General features: G+C 31.6%; 4 protein-coding genes across 8 annotated transcripts in view; 2 read left to right on the top strand and 2 right to left on the bottom strand.

The window, feature by feature from the left end:
• Nucleotides 1–851: 851 nt before the first annotated feature.
• LOC122715811 (zinc finger CCCH domain-containing protein 15 homolog) lies at nt 852–2866 on the top strand. The gene is made up of 7 exons (XM_043938283.1): nt 852–1016; nt 1131–1338; nt 1502–1740; nt 1814–2017; nt 2139–2313; nt 2390–2581; nt 2659–2866. The coding sequence occupies exons 1-7, from the start codon at nt 948–950 to the stop codon at nt 2766–2768; spliced, it is 1197 nt and encodes a 398-aa protein (XP_043794218.1). The 5' UTR covers nt 852–947; the 3' UTR covers nt 2769–2866.
• Nucleotides 2867–3894: 1028 nt separating this feature from the next.
• Nucleotides 3895–5268, bottom strand: LOC122715855 (dimethyladenosine transferase 1, mitochondrial). Its single transcript, XM_043938379.1, has 3 exons — nt 4521–5268; nt 4282–4435; nt 3895–4198 (listed from the first exon to the last, which is right to left on the bottom strand). Exons 1-3 carry the CDS (start codon nt 5149–5151, stop codon nt 3958–3960), a joined length of 1026 nt encoding a protein of 341 aa, XP_043794314.1. The 5' UTR covers nt 5152–5268; the 3' UTR covers nt 3895–3957.
• Nucleotides 5269–5301: 33 nt separating this feature from the next.
• LOC122715886 (cytochrome c oxidase assembly factor 3, mitochondrial) lies at nt 5302–6175 on the bottom strand. The gene is made up of 3 exons (XM_043938425.1): nt 6146–6175; nt 5722–5810; nt 5302–5650 (listed from the first exon to the last, which is right to left on the bottom strand). Exons 2-3 carry the CDS (start codon nt 5729–5731, stop codon nt 5358–5360), a joined length of 303 nt encoding a protein of 100 aa, XP_043794360.1. The 5' UTR covers nt 5732–5810; nt 6146–6175; the 3' UTR covers nt 5302–5357.
• A 2872-nt stretch (nt 6176–9047) lies between these two features.
• The window catches only part of LOC122715753 (regulating synaptic membrane exocytosis protein 1), a 134791-nt gene continuing 126207 nt past the window's right edge, over nt 9048–17631 (top strand). For 4 of the 5 annotated variants that reach the window (XR_006346901.1, XM_043938183.1, XM_043938181.1 and 1 more), the window contains exons 1-2: nt 9122–9249; nt 9339–9575. The gene's annotated coding sequence lies outside the window, so the exon portion shown is untranslated. Of the gene's footprint in view, nt 9076–9121; nt 9250–9338; nt 9576–17631 lie in introns of those variants that run through there. The other variant, XM_043938182.1, reaches the window with a different exon arrangement.

Below are 17631 nucleotides of genomic sequence, written 5' to 3'. Positions count from 1 at the left end.
TGATGTATGCTTTATATTTCTACAATTGAATGATACGAATAAAATGAAACAATAATATAATAAATTCTAATATATTAAATTTCTAATAAATTCAATTTAAAAAATTGTTCATAATTGTATGAAAATATATTTATATTGTAAATTATTAAATATTTTTATCTTAATCAATTATTATATATTTATATTAAGATTAAAAAAATAAAAAAGTAATTTCAAAATATTTATTTAATTTATAAAATGGTTTCATTAAAAAAAAATAAACAAGAAGAGTAAATAGATTAAAAACTGTTAGTGCCATCTTTCGAATAATACTCCAGAAATAGCGTTGATTTTCAATTCTCATGATTTCATTTTAAAGACATATTTTGAAAAAGATATTTTCAGCACTCGAGAAATGCCGCCAAAAATAAATTTTTTATTCTATTTCTATTTTTCTTCTGCTATTTGCTATTCTTGTTCACTGTATTTTATTTATTTCATTCTGAAGATGGTGTTGATTTCTATATTTTTAATCTATCTCTATTTTTCTTCTATTATTTATTCTTCTTGTCTATATTAACGTTTGACATTTTAACATTTGATACAAATGAAGTATGTGATATCAACTGAACTTACTCTTATTATTTCTCTTTCAAAATATTTTAATTTTTAATAAAAAAAATATAAACATTTATCTGTTACATTTTCGACTTTATAATGTATCTCTATGACGATAAGCTCTCAAGATATATTCTTATATATGATATTCAATCAGGGTATATCAAATAGTTTGATTTTTTGCACGATCGATAATTCAGAACATGAGAGAAATCTCATAAGATGGTAGGTAGGTCTATTCTATATCTTGACTGTGGTTCTATGATCCAAAAGTAAATTTCTGTTCACTTGTAAATTTTGTTAATAAATTTTCTGCTTTTGATATTTGTAAATATCGATAAGTGAATGAAATGCCACCTAAAAAGACACCTGCTCCTAGTAAAAAAGCGGAACAAAAGAAAAAAGAAAAAGTTATCGAGGTATATTTAAATATTCTTTCTAACCTTAAAATATCACACTAAATTTTAAACATGTATATTTATCGAGATTTGTTACTTTTTAAACTTTTTCATAATATCGTCTATTTTTTGTAGGATAAGACTTTTGGTATAAAAAACAAAAAAGGTGCCAAACAACAAAAATTTATTCAACAAGTAGAAAAACAAGTAAAATCAGGTGGTGTTAATCCACGAAAATTAGAAGATCCTAATATTAAAAAACTTGAAAAAGAAAAAAAATTAAAGGAGCAGAAAGAATTAGCGCTCATATTTAAACCTGTACAATCACAAAAAATAGATAAAGGTATTAACTGAAATTGCAACAGTTAATTATAAGATGTGAGATCAACAATTATTTAAATATATTATATATATATAAATTATTATTTTAAATTTTTCATGATTGCAATTTATTTTACTATGCAGATATAAATATAAAATTTAATATATTTATTTAAATTTTTTAGGAACTGATCCTAAATCGGTAGTATGTGCATTCTTTAAACAAGGACAATGTACAAAAGGTGATAAATGCAAATTTTCTCATGATTTGAGTGTAGAGAGAAAAGCAGAAAAACGTTCATTATATTGTGATATGAGAGATGATGATAAGGAAACTGATACAATGGATAAATGGGATGAAGATAAATTGAAAGAAGTTGTTGAAAAGAAGCATGGCAGTGGTAATCGTCCTACTACAGATATTGTGAGTTGAAGTTCATTGTAATATTTTAATTTCATTTATATAAAAACAATATTTAATATTTTTTAAATTTTAGATTTGTAAACATTTCTTAGAAGCAGTTGAAAAATCAAAATATGGTTGGTTTTGGGAATGTCCATCCGGACAAAAATGTATTTATAGGCATGCATTACCACCTGGTTTTGTTCTTAAAAAAGATAAGAAGAAAGAAGATAAAAAAGATGAAATTTCTTTAGAAGATTTAATTGAAACAGAACGAGCTAATTTAGGACCAAATCAAGTATAAATAAATATATATATATATTTATAATATATATATATAATAATTTATAAAATTATTTTTTATTAAAGTATTTAACATTTTTGCAAAATACATAATAATTGATTAAATGTTTTCGTAGACTAAAATAACATTGGAGACATTTTTGGCATGGAAAAAAAGAAAACTAAAAGAGAAAAAAGAACAGGCATTGAAAGATGAAGAAAAAAGACGAAATGATTATAAAGCTGGACGTCAAGTCGGCATATCCGGAAGAGAAATGTTTTATTTCAATCCTGAACTTGCAGCTGGAGATGGTACTTTTTTATTACTTTACATATTATGTAATTTATGTTATTATAAATATACAATTTATTCTGAAAATAATTTTAGGCATTGATGATGGAGATGAAGCAATATCTAGTTATGTTCGTGAAGAAGATGAAGCAGAAGAAAAAGTTGAATATAGAGAACTTGATATGGATAGACTTGCACTTGAAGCTAGTGAAATTGATACTTCTGGAATAACTGTAGCTGGTGCAGATCGATTGAAAAATAATAAAGTTACAAATGAGAATTCCACAGGTATTTAAAAAATATATTTATTGTTTTAGAATGACATTCTCAGAATAATAATAATTTTATTTATACTTTTATGATAGTTACAATAGGTGAAGGTGCAACTGCATTAGCAATTAATGAAAATTTGTTTAAAGAGGAAGATTTAGAAGGTTTAGAAGAAGAATTAGAAGATTTAGATTTAGAAGAGTGATTCATATATTTCTTTCCCCTTAGTGTCTTCGTTTATCTGTATCTTTACAATACATACATTATAAACATTATATATACATTCATTAATTCAAAATGCAATATCTTGTATATTATTATTTACATCTTATATTCTATTTTCAAGCAATATACTTATATACAAAGTACATGTAAAGAGCTGGTCTCGTACAAGTAACTTGAAATTGAAATTAATATATTTTACTGTAATTTATGATTTTTAATTTTTTTACGATTAAAAATATATAATCGAATTTATTGTAATTGCATTTATAAATTAATTGATATCTTTGTGAGTTAAAAAATATATGAAATGTTACAATTATAAATATATTTGAAATATTAACAGTTTTTAAATCATTTTTAATAGTTATGAACTTGAAATTGATAACAAACTATGAAATTGAAATAAATGTTATGATAACGAGACTAGCAAATAAAACAAATTTTCTTAAAAATATTTATAACATATATAGTTATTAATAGTAATATAAATATTACATAATTTATAAATTCATTTTATTTTTTAAGATCACAATATTCATATATGTGAAAAAAAAAAACAGTATAGATTATTGTTATAAGATTTTATCTATAAATATATAATTAATAATTTTTCATTAATTTTTAACAATATAAAACAAAAATAATTAATTGTATCATATGAAAAAAGTTGTTTGAATATTGTTTTGTTTATGTTATAAAATAAAACTTAGTTACTATAATATAAAAAATTTTCACAACATAAATGATATAACATTCAAATAATATTTTCATATATAAACTGATTTAGAGATAGTGCAATGTTCATATATTAAGTAATAATAAATATATATATATATATATATATATGCGAATAGAATAATAGAAATAAATGTATCATCAAAAAAGAGAAAACTTATTTAGATTATACTTAAATGATGTAACTTAAAGTTTTCTATAAGTATAGATAAATTTTATAAAATACCTCATATAATATTAATATATTATTTACAAATAAAATATGTAAAAATTTTATATTTTACTTAATTCAAAATTTTTATATGTTTCATAGTTTCAAATATAATCATATTATATAGACTGGTTTAATCATGATTAATTAAGATACCAAATATTATATGTACTATTTATTACATTATTTTATATTAAACAGAAACTCATTTATTACTCAAAATTTAATCTACACACTCTACGATCTCTAGATCTTTTGAATCAGATAATGATACTATATGTCGAGATGCACGATAATCATATAATTTTATATCTGGATGCTTTTCTAATAAATATTTATATACACTAATAAGATTATCAATATTTTCTATTGTTAATTCTATTGGTCTTGTTTGTGGATTCAAATCAGAAAGTTTATACATCATTTGAGCTAATTCAGTTCTGTATTCTAGAGGAAATAATGTCCTAAAAAGTGAAGTTTCAAAATTGTATCATTTAATTTTACAATTTCATAATTATATTTAATTGTCTTTGATAAATTAACTTACTCAACACCTCGTATACTGTATTTTTGACGAAAACTAAAAATGTGTCGTGTTACTTTTTCAAAAATGGTAAATTCATGTTTTGTTCGTGGAACAGTTAAAGGTACAAATGTTACAAGGCCAACATCAACTTTTGGTTTGGGAATAAAGGCTGTACCTATTTTTTGTAAGAAAAAGTAAAATAAATTTTATGAAATATAATTAAAATTCATAAATTATGTAATAAAAGTTTAATAATTTACCTGGTATAATAAAATGTAAAATTGGATATGTCCATGTTTGTGCCATTACAGATAATCTACATCTTTGTACATCTAATGGTTGAGCTATTAAACGTTCAGCAACTTCTTTTTGAAATGTTAATGTCATTCGAGTTTTTCCAAATGTCCATGCATCTCTTTTTTCACTAATTGCATGTAACAATTTTATTATAAGAGGTGTTGAAACATTAAACGGTAAGTTACCAATTAACTTAATTCTTGGACTTTTTTCCGTCCAAGCTTTCATTTCAGTTGAAGGAAAAAGATTATTCATATTTATTTTCATAATATCATCAAAGATAATTTCCATTTTACCATTAACAGCTGCAAATGCATCTGCCAACATTTCTAAAGTAGGCTCAAATCTTCTATCTTTTTCTACAACAATTAATTGTTTTGGTTGAGATTTTAAAATAGATCGAGTCAATGCACCAGGACCAGGACCAATTTCTAATACATGAGAATCAGTAAGATTTCCTGCTTTTTTAATTATTTTATCTGCTAAATTTTGATTTAAAATAAAGTTTTGTGAAAGTTCTTTCATTGCTCTTAAACGATATATTTTCAATATATCTCTTATATTTGGTAAAGGTGGTAATCTTATAGTGGACATTTTTTTTTTTTTTATTAATTTTTTAGAACTAAAAACAAATTTAACTAATTTATAGTTTTATACAATATAGTTATATAGTATATTTTATGATATTTCAATATTTGAATTTTATTATATATTTTATTATATGTTTTATAGTTTTATACTTAAATAATAAATATACTTAAAAAATGAAAAATAATATTCTACACGTTAGAAATATATTTCTAAGCAATATTTGTATCTGTATTTGTTTTTTCAATTATTCTTTCAGGTTCATTTAAATCATTTAAGAAAGTTTCTTGTTTAACAGCATGTATAGTATATAAATAAATTCCTAAAGCTACACTAGCAATAGAGATTCCTGCTATAGTACATTTTGTACGTGTTCTTTTATATATCAATGCTTTTTGAATAGCTATTTCTTCTGCTTGTTTCATATATATTAAATCACTATATTTTAGTTTATTTTTATCTCGTACAAGATCTAATTTTGGCATAAATTCGCTATCTTTTTCATCTGTAAATAAAATAATAAATGGAACATTTATAATAATATAATATTTAATAAACATTTATCTTGTCATTCACCAGATTGCATCTTCTAAACTTCTCTTTTTGTATAATTTGATACGTAATTGTATTATTTTTTTTATTATCTTTTCCTTTTGTTTTTATTCCTAAAAGATAAGGTTATATAATCATAAAATATATATCTCATAACATTTATAAATTTGATTTATCTTTATAAAATAATTATTATATATGTATATATTTTTGTAAAATATCTATTTTAATAATATTAAAATTATTTAAATATATATATTGTAATATTTTTTATAAATTTGTTTTTAATAAATTTATTAAGGTTATGATGTATCGTAATTCTTCAAATTTGAAAATCACATATAATATAATTTATTATATAAGTATTTATATATTTAGGATATAAAAAAATATGTATAAATTTTTTAAGATATAAATTTAATAATTATATTAATAAAATGTATCATACCTTTAGTTAAAATTCTAAAATGATAATATATAGTACAATTACTCCAAACGCATGCGTAATTCATACGTCATTGGTGTATATATAAAAGTATAATATAGCATAGTATATAATAATATAATAATATTAATAGTATAAATTAGAGATTAGATAAAATAAAAATAAAAAAAAATATAAGCATATAATAATTAATTAATAATATTATTTTTAAATATTATTAAAAATATTTTTCTTCTATGTCAATAAATATAAATAATAAAGATGAAGTTATGTTTTCAAAATTAATAGTGTAATCTAAAATAGTGACAGTTAATATTCTAGATCAGCAATGATCAAGATAAATTTTAATATTAATATATATTACATGTTGTATAATAATGAATGATAATCTAAAATAAACAATTTGTATATATATATATATATATATTTTTTTTCTTAATTATAATCATGAAATTTTCAAAATATTTATTGTGTGTTAAACTATTAATTAACTATTAATTATGAATCAAAATATTAACTAATAAATGTAATAAATATAAAGGTTAAAATCGAAAGATTATTAGCAAATTTGAAGATGGCGATAAACGAAGAGGTTAAAAGCTTAGAAAATTAAGAATTTAAGTATAAGCTGTCCCAAGTTGTGCGTGCGTTTTTTAAGGAGAGATAATTTTGAAAGGATTCTACTACCATCTAAATCGAGAATAATCGAGATAAGAAATTAAATGTCTTAGACATACCTTGGAAAATTATTTACGAATATATGTTTAATATTAATTTTTGAATTAAAAAGAACTTTATTTATTTAACATAAAAAATAATAACATATAATAATAATTGTATAATACAAAAATCTTTTTAACTCGAAATGTATTCGATTCTGAATATCAATCAGTAAAATTTATAGAAAAAGAAAAAACGCATATTGCGCATATTAATACTAATACTAATATTAAATATTAAAATGAAAATTTTTAAAGTACATGGAAAGCATTCTAAGATTTGTAATAAAATACTTTACATAGTTTATGATATTCTTTTTTTTTTTTCCTTTAAACGCAATTTTCTGTCTGTTAGATCTAGCAAAGCGAGTCTCCGGAAGTGCGGTCCGTGTACTCACTCGTCTGATGAAACCTGAATATTTGATAACGTTGCATTACGTTAACAGCGTCGCTTATCTATTTTAATGGATTGTAAAGTAAATTGAAACATCCGACTTTATCTAAACTCGTTCCACGGAATGCTAAAGTTTGTATTAATACTAATTTTTCGATGCTGCGGTAAAACATTCATAGTTGCTGAAACAAAAATCAATGAAAAAGAAAAATTTTTTAAAGTGAAAAAAAATTAAAAGAAGTTTTTTTCACGACGAATTATTACGGATGAATATGTTAATTATTTAAAATTGATATAGCGGAGAAATATTTCACGTATACGAAACGTATTAATTTACAAAGATGATCACCAACCATTAGGATTTCCGTATACATGTAATGTATTCGTAAATTTTTATTTTTGCAATAACGTTACTAAAAATCCTATTTCATGCGTTGTTTTTCACGCATTTATCTTTACCCGGTTTCATTGCTAGAACTTTCCAGTCAATTGACTCCTGAGATGCAGCCTTTTGTCTCCTTTTGTCCCTTTGACCTACGTTCCCTTATTCGTTTTTTCGCTGATACACGAGAAGAAAAGCGAAGAAGTCAATTTCGAGAGGAACGATATTGCGATGAAAATGCATCAAAGTGCAAAGAATTTTTTTTCGCGTCATCAATTTTTCCTTCTTTTTCAAAAATCAGAAGAGAGTTTGAAATATTAATATATAGGTATATAAAGAGAGTGAAGACAACGAATTCGAGTTAAGCTTTCGATGGGAAATTTTATTTCGAGAGGAGGTATGCGAATCGATCGATAATAATCTCGTAACCGTTCATCGACGATACGCCACATTCTCGTATCTCGTAACAATCGTTTAAAACAGCTAATAAGTAAAACTCTCTCTTTCCAATACCTCTGACGCGTTTCCCTTTCAAACATTTCCCTTTCAAACGATTCGTTTTCGAGGAAGCAACGATTATCCCGCTCTTCCTTTCTTCATCATCGATCAAATCCCGGAAGAGGAAGAAAATTTCGAAACATCTTCCTCCCCCTCCAGAATCGCGATGCTCCGCGGAGAGTTGCTCGGTACGTCGACGATCTCATTTCAATCCCCCTGCGTTCCATCCACGTGCGTGAAAACGCGCGCGAATAAGGGAAGGAGCGTCTCCCCCGTCGTCGGGGTTCCCTTGGGCCCACCTTCCAATGGAGGATATTCCTCCTGGTGAATTTAGCCCGACACGAGATTCTTCTTTCCCTTCTTTCCCTTTCGTCGCAGGAGACGACGAAGGACGAGCTTGCGCCTTGAGCTCGTTGTCTCTCGTCGTCGCGACGTGGGACGCGAAGAGAATGGGAAGAAAGAGGGAGCGAGGATCGACGAGAAGGACGAGGGACACCATCGCTCGTTCGGGATGGGTTGGAAGAGATCGCGAACAGAAAGTCTGCGAGTGGAAGTCGCGCTGGCTGGTGGCGAGGAAAAGGAGAAAGAGAGAGAGAGAGAGAGAGAATAAATGTTGGAAAGGTCGAAGGAGTGAAAAGGACGAAGAGATTGGGGATGGAGGAGAGGGCGGAAAAAGGAGTATATGAAAAGGGGTGAAAGGTGGGGTGAAGGTGGAATAGGCGAGCTTTTTCGGCAGGCGCGCTCGCAGTGGCGTTGGAGGGGTGGGAGGGGGTGTAAGGAGAGCGCGAGGGAGAAGACAGGAGAGGCAGGAGAGGCAGGAGAGCCGGGAGAGACGGGAGAGATCGGAGGGGCGAGTGGTTCGCTCGGTGGGAGAAACAGGAGACCCGGGCAGTGCAAGCCGGGCAGCCTGCCCGACGATATCGTCGCTCTCGATATCGCGGTGATTCTACTTTTTTTTTTCTTTCCCCCATCCTCCGTCAAGAGTCGGACTTGTTACGCCGCGAGTTTTCCTTTTCGCGTTCTAATAACGCGGGCATGCGCACCGTCTCTTTTTCCAGCCACCGAGAAACGCGTATATACAAGGCACATCTTGTACCTTGGAATTGATACACACGTATATAGAGACACGTATATACATATATATATATATATCTATGTATGTATGTATGTATATATATATATATATACATGTACGTTATACAGTGTATATACGCGTAGCAGGTACGAAAGTACGGAGTAGGACGAACGTGTGTTTCCGCGCGCACCGATAAGGAGACAGTCGAGAGACAGAGAGCAAAAGACACGCACGTTAGATCGCTACTTACTCGGTCACGTACGTTCGTGGAATATATACGGGAGCACGTGTATCCATCCGGAGGGGCAGCTGAAAGAACGCACGCACTTCCCCGCTCGGAAGTTTCCGCAGCTTTCAAGTAACAGGTTGGTCATTCCGCCACTTCTCTTAAAACCGCTTTCGCGCCTTTCCATCCCTCCTCTTCGATCCGCACACCGCTTACACTCGTTTCCTTTCCACCTCTCTCTTATATTCCAGCTCTTCATATATTCTCCGAGATAAATCTATCTCGATTGTACGTTAATTAATTCGCGTGAAATTGATCAAGCAATTTTTTTCTATATATATTCGTTATTGAATGGCATTTCGATCGGTAATACCAACGATCCACGGAATAGACTGGAAATTGTTCAACGGAATGAAAACGTTTCCGCATGGATGTGATAATTGAAAATGGTTCGATGTGTGTTTTTCATCGTGCGGCCATTTGAATAGTGAAATCGATGTTAATCAATGGAGAATCGAGAGCCCTTCCCGTCTTTCGAAAGTTCACGTTTCGATCCCACGGAATGCGGTTTTCCGTGTGAACTATTACGCGCGCAACGCGTAATTTCCAAATGAAATTGATCCATCGTTTTAATCGCCCAATTTCCGCCCCTAATTTCCCCCAATTCCCAGGGAACGTTCCATTCTGTCCACGATCTCTCGTGCCTCCTATCGGCCCGTATCGCCTTCGCCATGGTTCGTACGTTCGAGCACGAGTTCGTCCCGACGAAAAATACATATCGCGAAATTACTGTGTGTTGTCGGACACACAGCAGGGAGATGGAAGACCGCGAGGGCGAAAGTGCATATTTATTTTTAATGTTAACGGGAGGGCACGTATGCGGGTGACGTGTCGCGTGCAATCAATGCGCGCGACGCGTGTAACAGGTCGTGTTGGCGAGTTAAATAAAGAATAAATTAATAATTCGCGAGTGGTTGTTCTTTTTTTTTTTTTTTTTTTTATTCGCAGTATTGATGAATATCAATGCACTTTGCACGATTTATAACGGTCACTTGAAATGGTCGGTAAAGATTTCGATGCCACTAATCAGATATTTTGTCCGTTTTCAACGTGACGTTTATTAAAATATCGAATTATGTTGACGTAAACGACGAAACATAATTTATTCCATAATTTAGATTTATCTATTATTTTATCGTGATAATGATAAATTTGTATAAAATCGTTGTACATATCTCGAAACAAATATTCGACCATTTTATGATTCGATAGATTTGTATTAGAATTTATAATGTTCTCAATTCTATTCCAAGTGTATCTAGAGTGTCTAATGATCTGTGAACGATTTGGTGTATACAATGTAAAAGGCAGCTTTGTTCTTGATAAATGAAGTTTTGCATGTGATATGGATATCCGCAAACAGAATCGAGAGCTTTTCGCGATACATATCGTATGATATGGCAAGCGAAAATTTAATTTCTAATATATTTAAATGTGTAACATTGGTTGAAAAAGATGCGTTGAAAAACAACACAATCACAAATTACGAATCAGGTGAAGATTCTATTTTGCAATTATATCGCGAATCTTTTTAATTTGGTAGCATAAACTTCCTGTTGGCCTATATTCATCCCTTGTTTTATATAAAACGGAACGGTTATTAAGATCCTCAAAGGATTATTTATTTTTATTGCTAAAAATTTTACTTCGTGCGTGCATTCGTTTCCTGCTATAATGTAAAATTTGTATCGAATTTTATCGAAAAAAAAAAATAACAACCAATTTAATCCCAATTAATTGGTCCAAAATACATCGACTCATCGAACATTATAAAATCACGAATTTCGAATACATCATTTTTTCAAATATTTTTCATTTAAACTATATAATGAAAAATTATCGAAATATTTATTATTCTAATTTCTTTACATATATTTCCTTTGCACTCGTTCGAGCGTGTTCCATTGCGTTACAAAATGTTTATTAATTATAACCATATAAAATATAACGAGGGAAAATAAAATGATAAAGGGAACGAACCAGGGGAGAAGCTAGGCATAAAAAAAAAAAAAAAAAAAGATTATATTTCGATCAACTCGTGAAAAAATATCCTTTATTTTTCGAATAAGAAATATATAACCGAGAGAAGATTAGAGAGGCGCGTTATTACGTGGATTTACAATTTAATTAGCGAATTATTCTTTTCGTAATTTTCCGCGCGTAATTTTTTCTCCGATTTTTATCGCCGATGGAAATCGCGTGCCGAGCTCGTCGCGCGTTAAGGGTCTGCTAGATTCCTCGGATGGAAATTTTTCCTTACGTTTTTATCGTCACGTAGGAAAGTTTACGGGCGGATACGGGGTTACGCTCGAGATTAAGTTTCCGCGTTAGAATTTTTCGAAGCGAGATTTACCCCCTCGATCCGATTTAAATTTTCGATGCGGAGGAGCTTTCGAAACCGTTCACGGTATTATCTTTACCGATCAGCTTTTGTTTATGAAAATCGAATTATCCTCTCCACGCTTCCCCACGATTTACCGCAATTCCATCGTTCCAAAATATTATTCCCTCCTTTCGTATTCTCTCCAGCGTATGTATTTTTTTTATTCAAATTTATCAACTCGGCCGTATCACACACGACGTTTCCTCCCCCGATTTTTCTTATCTTATTTCGTTCTTATCTTATTCTACAGCGCGACCTTTTGTGTCGAACACTTTGCGAAAATAGATGCCAGATATTTCTGTGACGTTTCCTCGACTGGCTATAAAATATACGCTATAAAAATCTATAAGGTACTGAATATAAGGTACGCCTAAGGTAAGATATAAGATTTTCAACTTTCGTTAAAAATAACGAATTTATCAATTTATCAATAAAAGTAGAAACAATTCAAAATCTCTAATCCTACTTATCCTAGCTTATTAAGCTTATTAGTAGGCAAAAAATAAAGAGAAACTATGAGAAAATTATATCCGTTATTTCTTGGCTTTCGAGCACGGTTGAAAGAACGTAGGGAAATAAAAAAACGGCTACGTTTCGCAGAGGTTTCCTTTTTCATTTTTTTTTTTTTTTCGACCTCTCCGGGCCTCGAAAACTCGGTGGCGAGTTAACGAGTGGTTGAAAAAGTATCGGGGAAACGCGGTAGGAGATTAGTCCTCGATTGTTGCACGAGGAGAGGCCGCCTCCTTTGGAACGGATACGTGTAACGGAGTTACACGAGGGTGGTATAACTCGAACTTTACAATCTCGAAAACGCAAACTAATCCGGGAGGACGGGAGTTTTCCGGTCGAAAGCAGAGCAAACGGTTTCCATTCCGCACTTCGCGGAATTTGTTCTCCCCTTTGCACGCGGGAGAACCTTCTTCGCGAGTCGAACGGTAAACAGTGCGCTGATTTCCTTTTTTTTTTTCTTTTCTTTCTTTCGTCTAAAAAAGCGGCTAAACTAAATTTTTCTGCGTACGAGCAAACGAAACACTCGATGATCGACGATTTTCATATCGGGAGTGTAATCGATGTTACAAATTACTAACAGATATGAAGGCCTCGAGTTATTTGTTAAGTAATCGCGATGGAACGTTTCTATTATTCAAGAGCATCGAACACAGGGATGACGAAAATTTTTAAGATCGTTACGTTATCGTCACATCACTGATGAGAGAATTGTCCTTTCCTCTCTCTCTCGATCTTTTTATCTTAGGTGATCGGACCATGGTGGAACGTTGGCGAATGATTCAGAAGCATCGATGACAAGGATGGTGAAAAGAAGCGAGGAAAATTCACAAAGTTCACAGACTTAGTGCATCGAGTCTTGGGGAGAGAATCACCCTTCTCTCTCTTGATTTCTTGATCGAAGACAGTGAAAAGGAGCGAGAAAAAATTCGTAACGTTGAAAATCGTGTGTAAAAAATTGAGGAGAAAATCTTTCTTTTCTCTTTTGCTAAATAATCGCGATGCAAATTGCAATGGAACGTTTTCCATTGTTGGAAATTTCCGCAAGAGCATCGATGACACGAACGAGGAAGCTTGACAAGAAAAATTTTTAATATTCACAGATATTATAAATCGTGGGTTATCGTTACATCCTTGCTTTCGAATCCATTAAGAAGCATGAATTTTCGATCTTTTTGGTCGCCGCAGTGGAACGTTTCTATTGTCGAACGAACAATTCGGAAGCATCGATGACAAGGATGAAGGAAAATTCATTCACAAGTCGTGCACGAATCCGTGCCTCCGTGAAATCATCACCACCTTTCCTCTCTCTATTTCTTTGGCGGCGAAACGATTTTTATCGTTGGCCAGCAATTTTTCCAACAGCATCGATGACAATGAAAAGGATCGAGAAAAATTCGCACACTTCTTTTCTCTTCTCCTTGCTTTTGCTGTATACGTAATCGCGATGCAAATTGCAGCGGAACGTTTTCCATTGTTGGCGAGCAATTTCTGCAAGAGCATCGATGACAGGTGACGGTGAATAAAGGAGCGAGAAACGAACGTATTTGTACCTATTCCCGCCCCGATTCTTCCTCGCCCCCTTTCTTAATAATAAACTCCGCGGCTGTGGATGCCACCTCTTTCATCTCTCTCTCACGATTTCTCTCCCCTCCCTTCGACGAGAAATACTGAGGAGAGAGCACAACTCTTCTCCTTTCTCCCCTCTTTTTTTCATCGCCTCCCGGAAATATCCACGTGATTCTACGTGTCCGCCTCGTAGAATCGCTCCTTTGAAATCCAATCCCTCCCCCCTCCCCTATACATTCAGGATCCCGCGTGGGTGGACCCGAACACGATCCTTTCCAGTATTTTTAGCTCGAGTGAATGATTGGTTGGTCGACATTTGACCGGGCGCAGGCTATTCGTGGAACGTTTATACGCCGTTACGCAGTACCATTACGTGGTGGAATACCAGGAATCACCATCAGGGTTGTGTATTCTTCTACTCTAATCAAAATGGCGTGGTCACTCGAGCAAGATTTAACACGTCAGAGGGCAAACAGACGGAGGAGGAGGAGGAGGAAGAGTTTCGCCTTCGACTCGAGCAAATGGAGCGATGGATTGACAAACGAGAAACGTTTTTTTCCTCGTCGAATACGTATCCGATGGATCGAAGGTGTGTGATGGATCAACGTTTGCGAAAGAGTGAATTAATTAACGAAAGGAAGGAAAAACAGCGTAACGGTGTCTCGCTGATGGGATGAAACCAGATGAATTCGTTCCCATGGAATAAAGTAGATAAATTTGTATTTTTCCGGGTTAACAGCCAATTCACGGTGTCAGGTCTCGTAAAATTTCTCGAAAAGCTTCGATGTAAATTGAACTGCAATTTACTACCTTGTTTTCGATGCCCCGTAAAGTAAAGTCCTCCCTCCCTCACCCGACCCGATAATTGGACGTGTGCATGATTTTTAAACGATTTAAAGCCAGCCTTTAACCTCCGCTTTCGATAATGTAAAATACCATTGACGCGTTGACAGATTGACACTTTCTCATTTTCGTAAATTAACGGAAAGTTTATACAAGCATTGCTCTCCGAGTTTTAGGTATATATATATATATAAAGTCGAACGGCTCGTCGAACAATGTCGCCATTGACATATTGACATCTTAACGCATCGATATCACGACATTTTAGCCACTACAAGGTGGCTACGGTATCACCTTTGCCGTCAAGTGTATTCAAGTCGATCGAAAATACGTATAACAGACAAGTGTTCGCAAGAGACAAGAGAAAGAGTCCTTCTTTTTTATATAATGTAAAATTAAAAGGAAACGTTTAATTAAATCTCTCTGATTTTTTTCATTACTATATATATATATATTCGAATTGTGTTCTTCAAAAGCGCTTATTTAGCAAGCGATATTAGCGATAGTGAATCGTATTTCGATCAAAGGTTTCTCTTTTCAGGCGAATCCTGTCCTTTTGGAAAACGATTCCAACGTTTCAGCGAGAGCACGTTTCCATCAGATATATCTCTGTGTTAGTGTAGCAGTAAAATTTAATCCGTATTTCTTGATCAACTACTTGCTTGTTATTTTCTTTGATACAGATTCATTATTCGATTTCGTCGAATATTTTCGAAACGACGAAAGCACGAAATATATGTGAAAACGTGGCATCATATAATACATATAATATAAACTCGAATAATATAAACATTTTTGATATGGAAAAAATAGATTTATACAAAAGTGAAATGAATAATTAATTATGTTTTAAGATCGTTCGTTGTATTCGTAAAAAATATGAAGATCATTGTATATTTTTACTAATCTCCCCGTTCATCGTTTACGATGAATAGAAAGAGGATGAAGAAAGCAAAATAAAACGGAGTTGGCAGGGTAATGTTTCATAAAATCATGTGTGAAATTGCTGTTTCTTTGAAATATTCTGTTCCGCCGGATACCATCGTCGTGTATTCTATATACGGGAATACAATTCATCGTTCACGTTCCATTTCACTTCAACCTCGAATGGTTATTCGAACGCGAAATCGTCTAAAACTTGTACAACGACCGATTTTTCTTCTCCAAAACTTTTATCTCTTCATTCGAACACATAATCCCCGCAAATGTTCCGCAATTTTTTTTTTTATTTAATTCAAAAGAAGGAAACGAGTTCATAAATTCTCGTCAAATCTCGTCTGTTCGAGATTGTATATATATATATATATATAGAAAAAAAAAATAATCATTGTTTTTTCGAACGAGATATCTCGTCGACGACCCCATTTGTTCAACTTTGCAGGATTAACGATCAATCGGGTTCACCTTTTCGTCACCTATTCTTGATGAATATTTCAGAGGGCTCGTTGGGGAATTATAATCTCTTCACGACGACGTGTGTCACTCTGGTTACTTATTGCAAGAAGGTCATCGGTTGGCCCAGTTCCTTACTCCGTGAACTTTTCACCATTTCCTCTCATCCATTTTTCCTCCCCATTCTCTCGTTCCACCCTTTTTCCTTCCCCTCCCTTGTTCTTCATGTTTCTTTTCACGATTCGTGCTTCCATTTACCGCCTTTACTTTCACGATCATGATAACATTTCGTCTTGAAACATCCCTCATCCCCCTCCACTGTTTGTTCATTAACGTATTTACGATATCGTTTATTCGCGTTAAGCTTGCAGAGCCTAAATACATATGTACAATTTTTTTGATATACAAGTGGTGAAAAGTTTGGAGCAAAGTGATAATTATTTTTCAAGTTAAATACATATATTTAAAATTATATTTAATTATATATTTTAATAAAATTATTCACAGAATTTCGAAATATCATTTTAATTAATTTCATGGAAAATGGAGGAAGGAAGGAAGGAAATGAAACTTTTCGTTTATTCTTGAGGGAAGTGGGGGAGAGGGAATGCGGTAATTTCGCACAGCAGGAGAAATCTATTCAGAAATATTTGTATACGAAATAGAAAATAATCATCGGACCTAAAGATTCGCAAAACTAACTTGCGAACGGTCCAGTTTTTTCGCAAAAAACTTTTAATTATGCTTAAATAAAACGGAAGATTATTTTCGCGTGTAGAATAGATCGATATATTATTTCTATTTTTTTGATCAAACTTGGAGAGGAAAGGAAGAAATTCTCTTATCGAAATTTTCTTCTATAATCCCCAAATAAAGGAAAATAGGCGCGTGCTACTACTTTGTATATTTTTTAATTAATTTTAACAATTTCATTATCGATAATAATAATAATAATAATAATAATAATTAAAATATATAATTAAAATATTGAAAATATAAAATTCGTCAAACTTGATTGAATTACACTCCGTTTCTATTTTCATTTTCATTTTAATCTTTAAACGAGATTAATAATTTTTCTTCCCTCATCTCAATAATTAAATTTATGCTTAAAGCAACGTGGGGTACTATTCGTATACAATGAATGGAATGTTTCGACGGTGGAATATTGGAAAATAGTAGGAATAGTTTAAATGTTAATTGTTCGGATAACCGTGTTATGGGTATATCAATTTCATATTAATCAACGAAGGAAATATATTGCTTGGATAATAATACGTTTGGATAGTGAAACATTCAAACAGGAGAATGTTTGGATAACGGACGTGTGTTCGAATATAATTGCATTAACACACGTATAACACAGAAGATATATTCGAAAGGTATTTCGACATGTTAAATAAATAGATAGACGAATTTTTTTTTTTTTTTTTTTTTTTAA

This window comes from Apis laboriosa, unplaced genomic scaffold, assembly GCF_014066325.1.
Source record: "Apis laboriosa isolate Shangri-la unplaced genomic scaffold, ASM1406632v1 scaffold40_cov151, whole genome shotgun sequence".
NCBI classification, from domain to species: domain Eukaryota; kingdom Metazoa; phylum Arthropoda; class Insecta; order Hymenoptera; family Apidae; genus Apis; species Apis laboriosa.
This window is presented reverse-complemented; position numbering and strand designations above follow the sequence as displayed.

Excerpts from the sequence above, each read along its gene's own strand:
- LOC122715811 (XM_043938283.1), top strand. The coding sequence starts at position 948 with ATGCCACCTAAAAAGACACCTGCTCCTAGTAAAAAAGCGGAACAAAAG. Across the intron at positions 1,741-1,813 it reads ATCGTCCTACTACAGATATT|ATTTGTAAACATTTCTTAGA; the intron begins GTGAGTTGAAGT and ends TTTAAATTTTAG. Across the intron at positions 2,582-2,658 it reads TACAAATGAGAATTCCACAG|TTACAATAGGTGAAGGTGCA; the intron begins GTATTTAAAAAA and ends CTTTTATGATAG.
- LOC122715855 (XM_043938379.1), bottom strand. The coding sequence starts at position 5,151 with ATGTCCACTATAAGATTACCACCTTTACCAAATATAAGAGATATATTG. Across the intron at positions 4,436-4,520 it reads TTTACATTTTATTATACCAG|GTACAGCCTTTATTCCCAAA; the intron begins GTAAATTATTAA and ends TACAAAAAATAG. Across the intron at positions 4,199-4,281 it reads TACAGTATACGAGGTGTTGA|GACATTATTTCCTCTAGAAT; the intron begins GTAAGTTAATTT and ends TTCACTTTTTAG.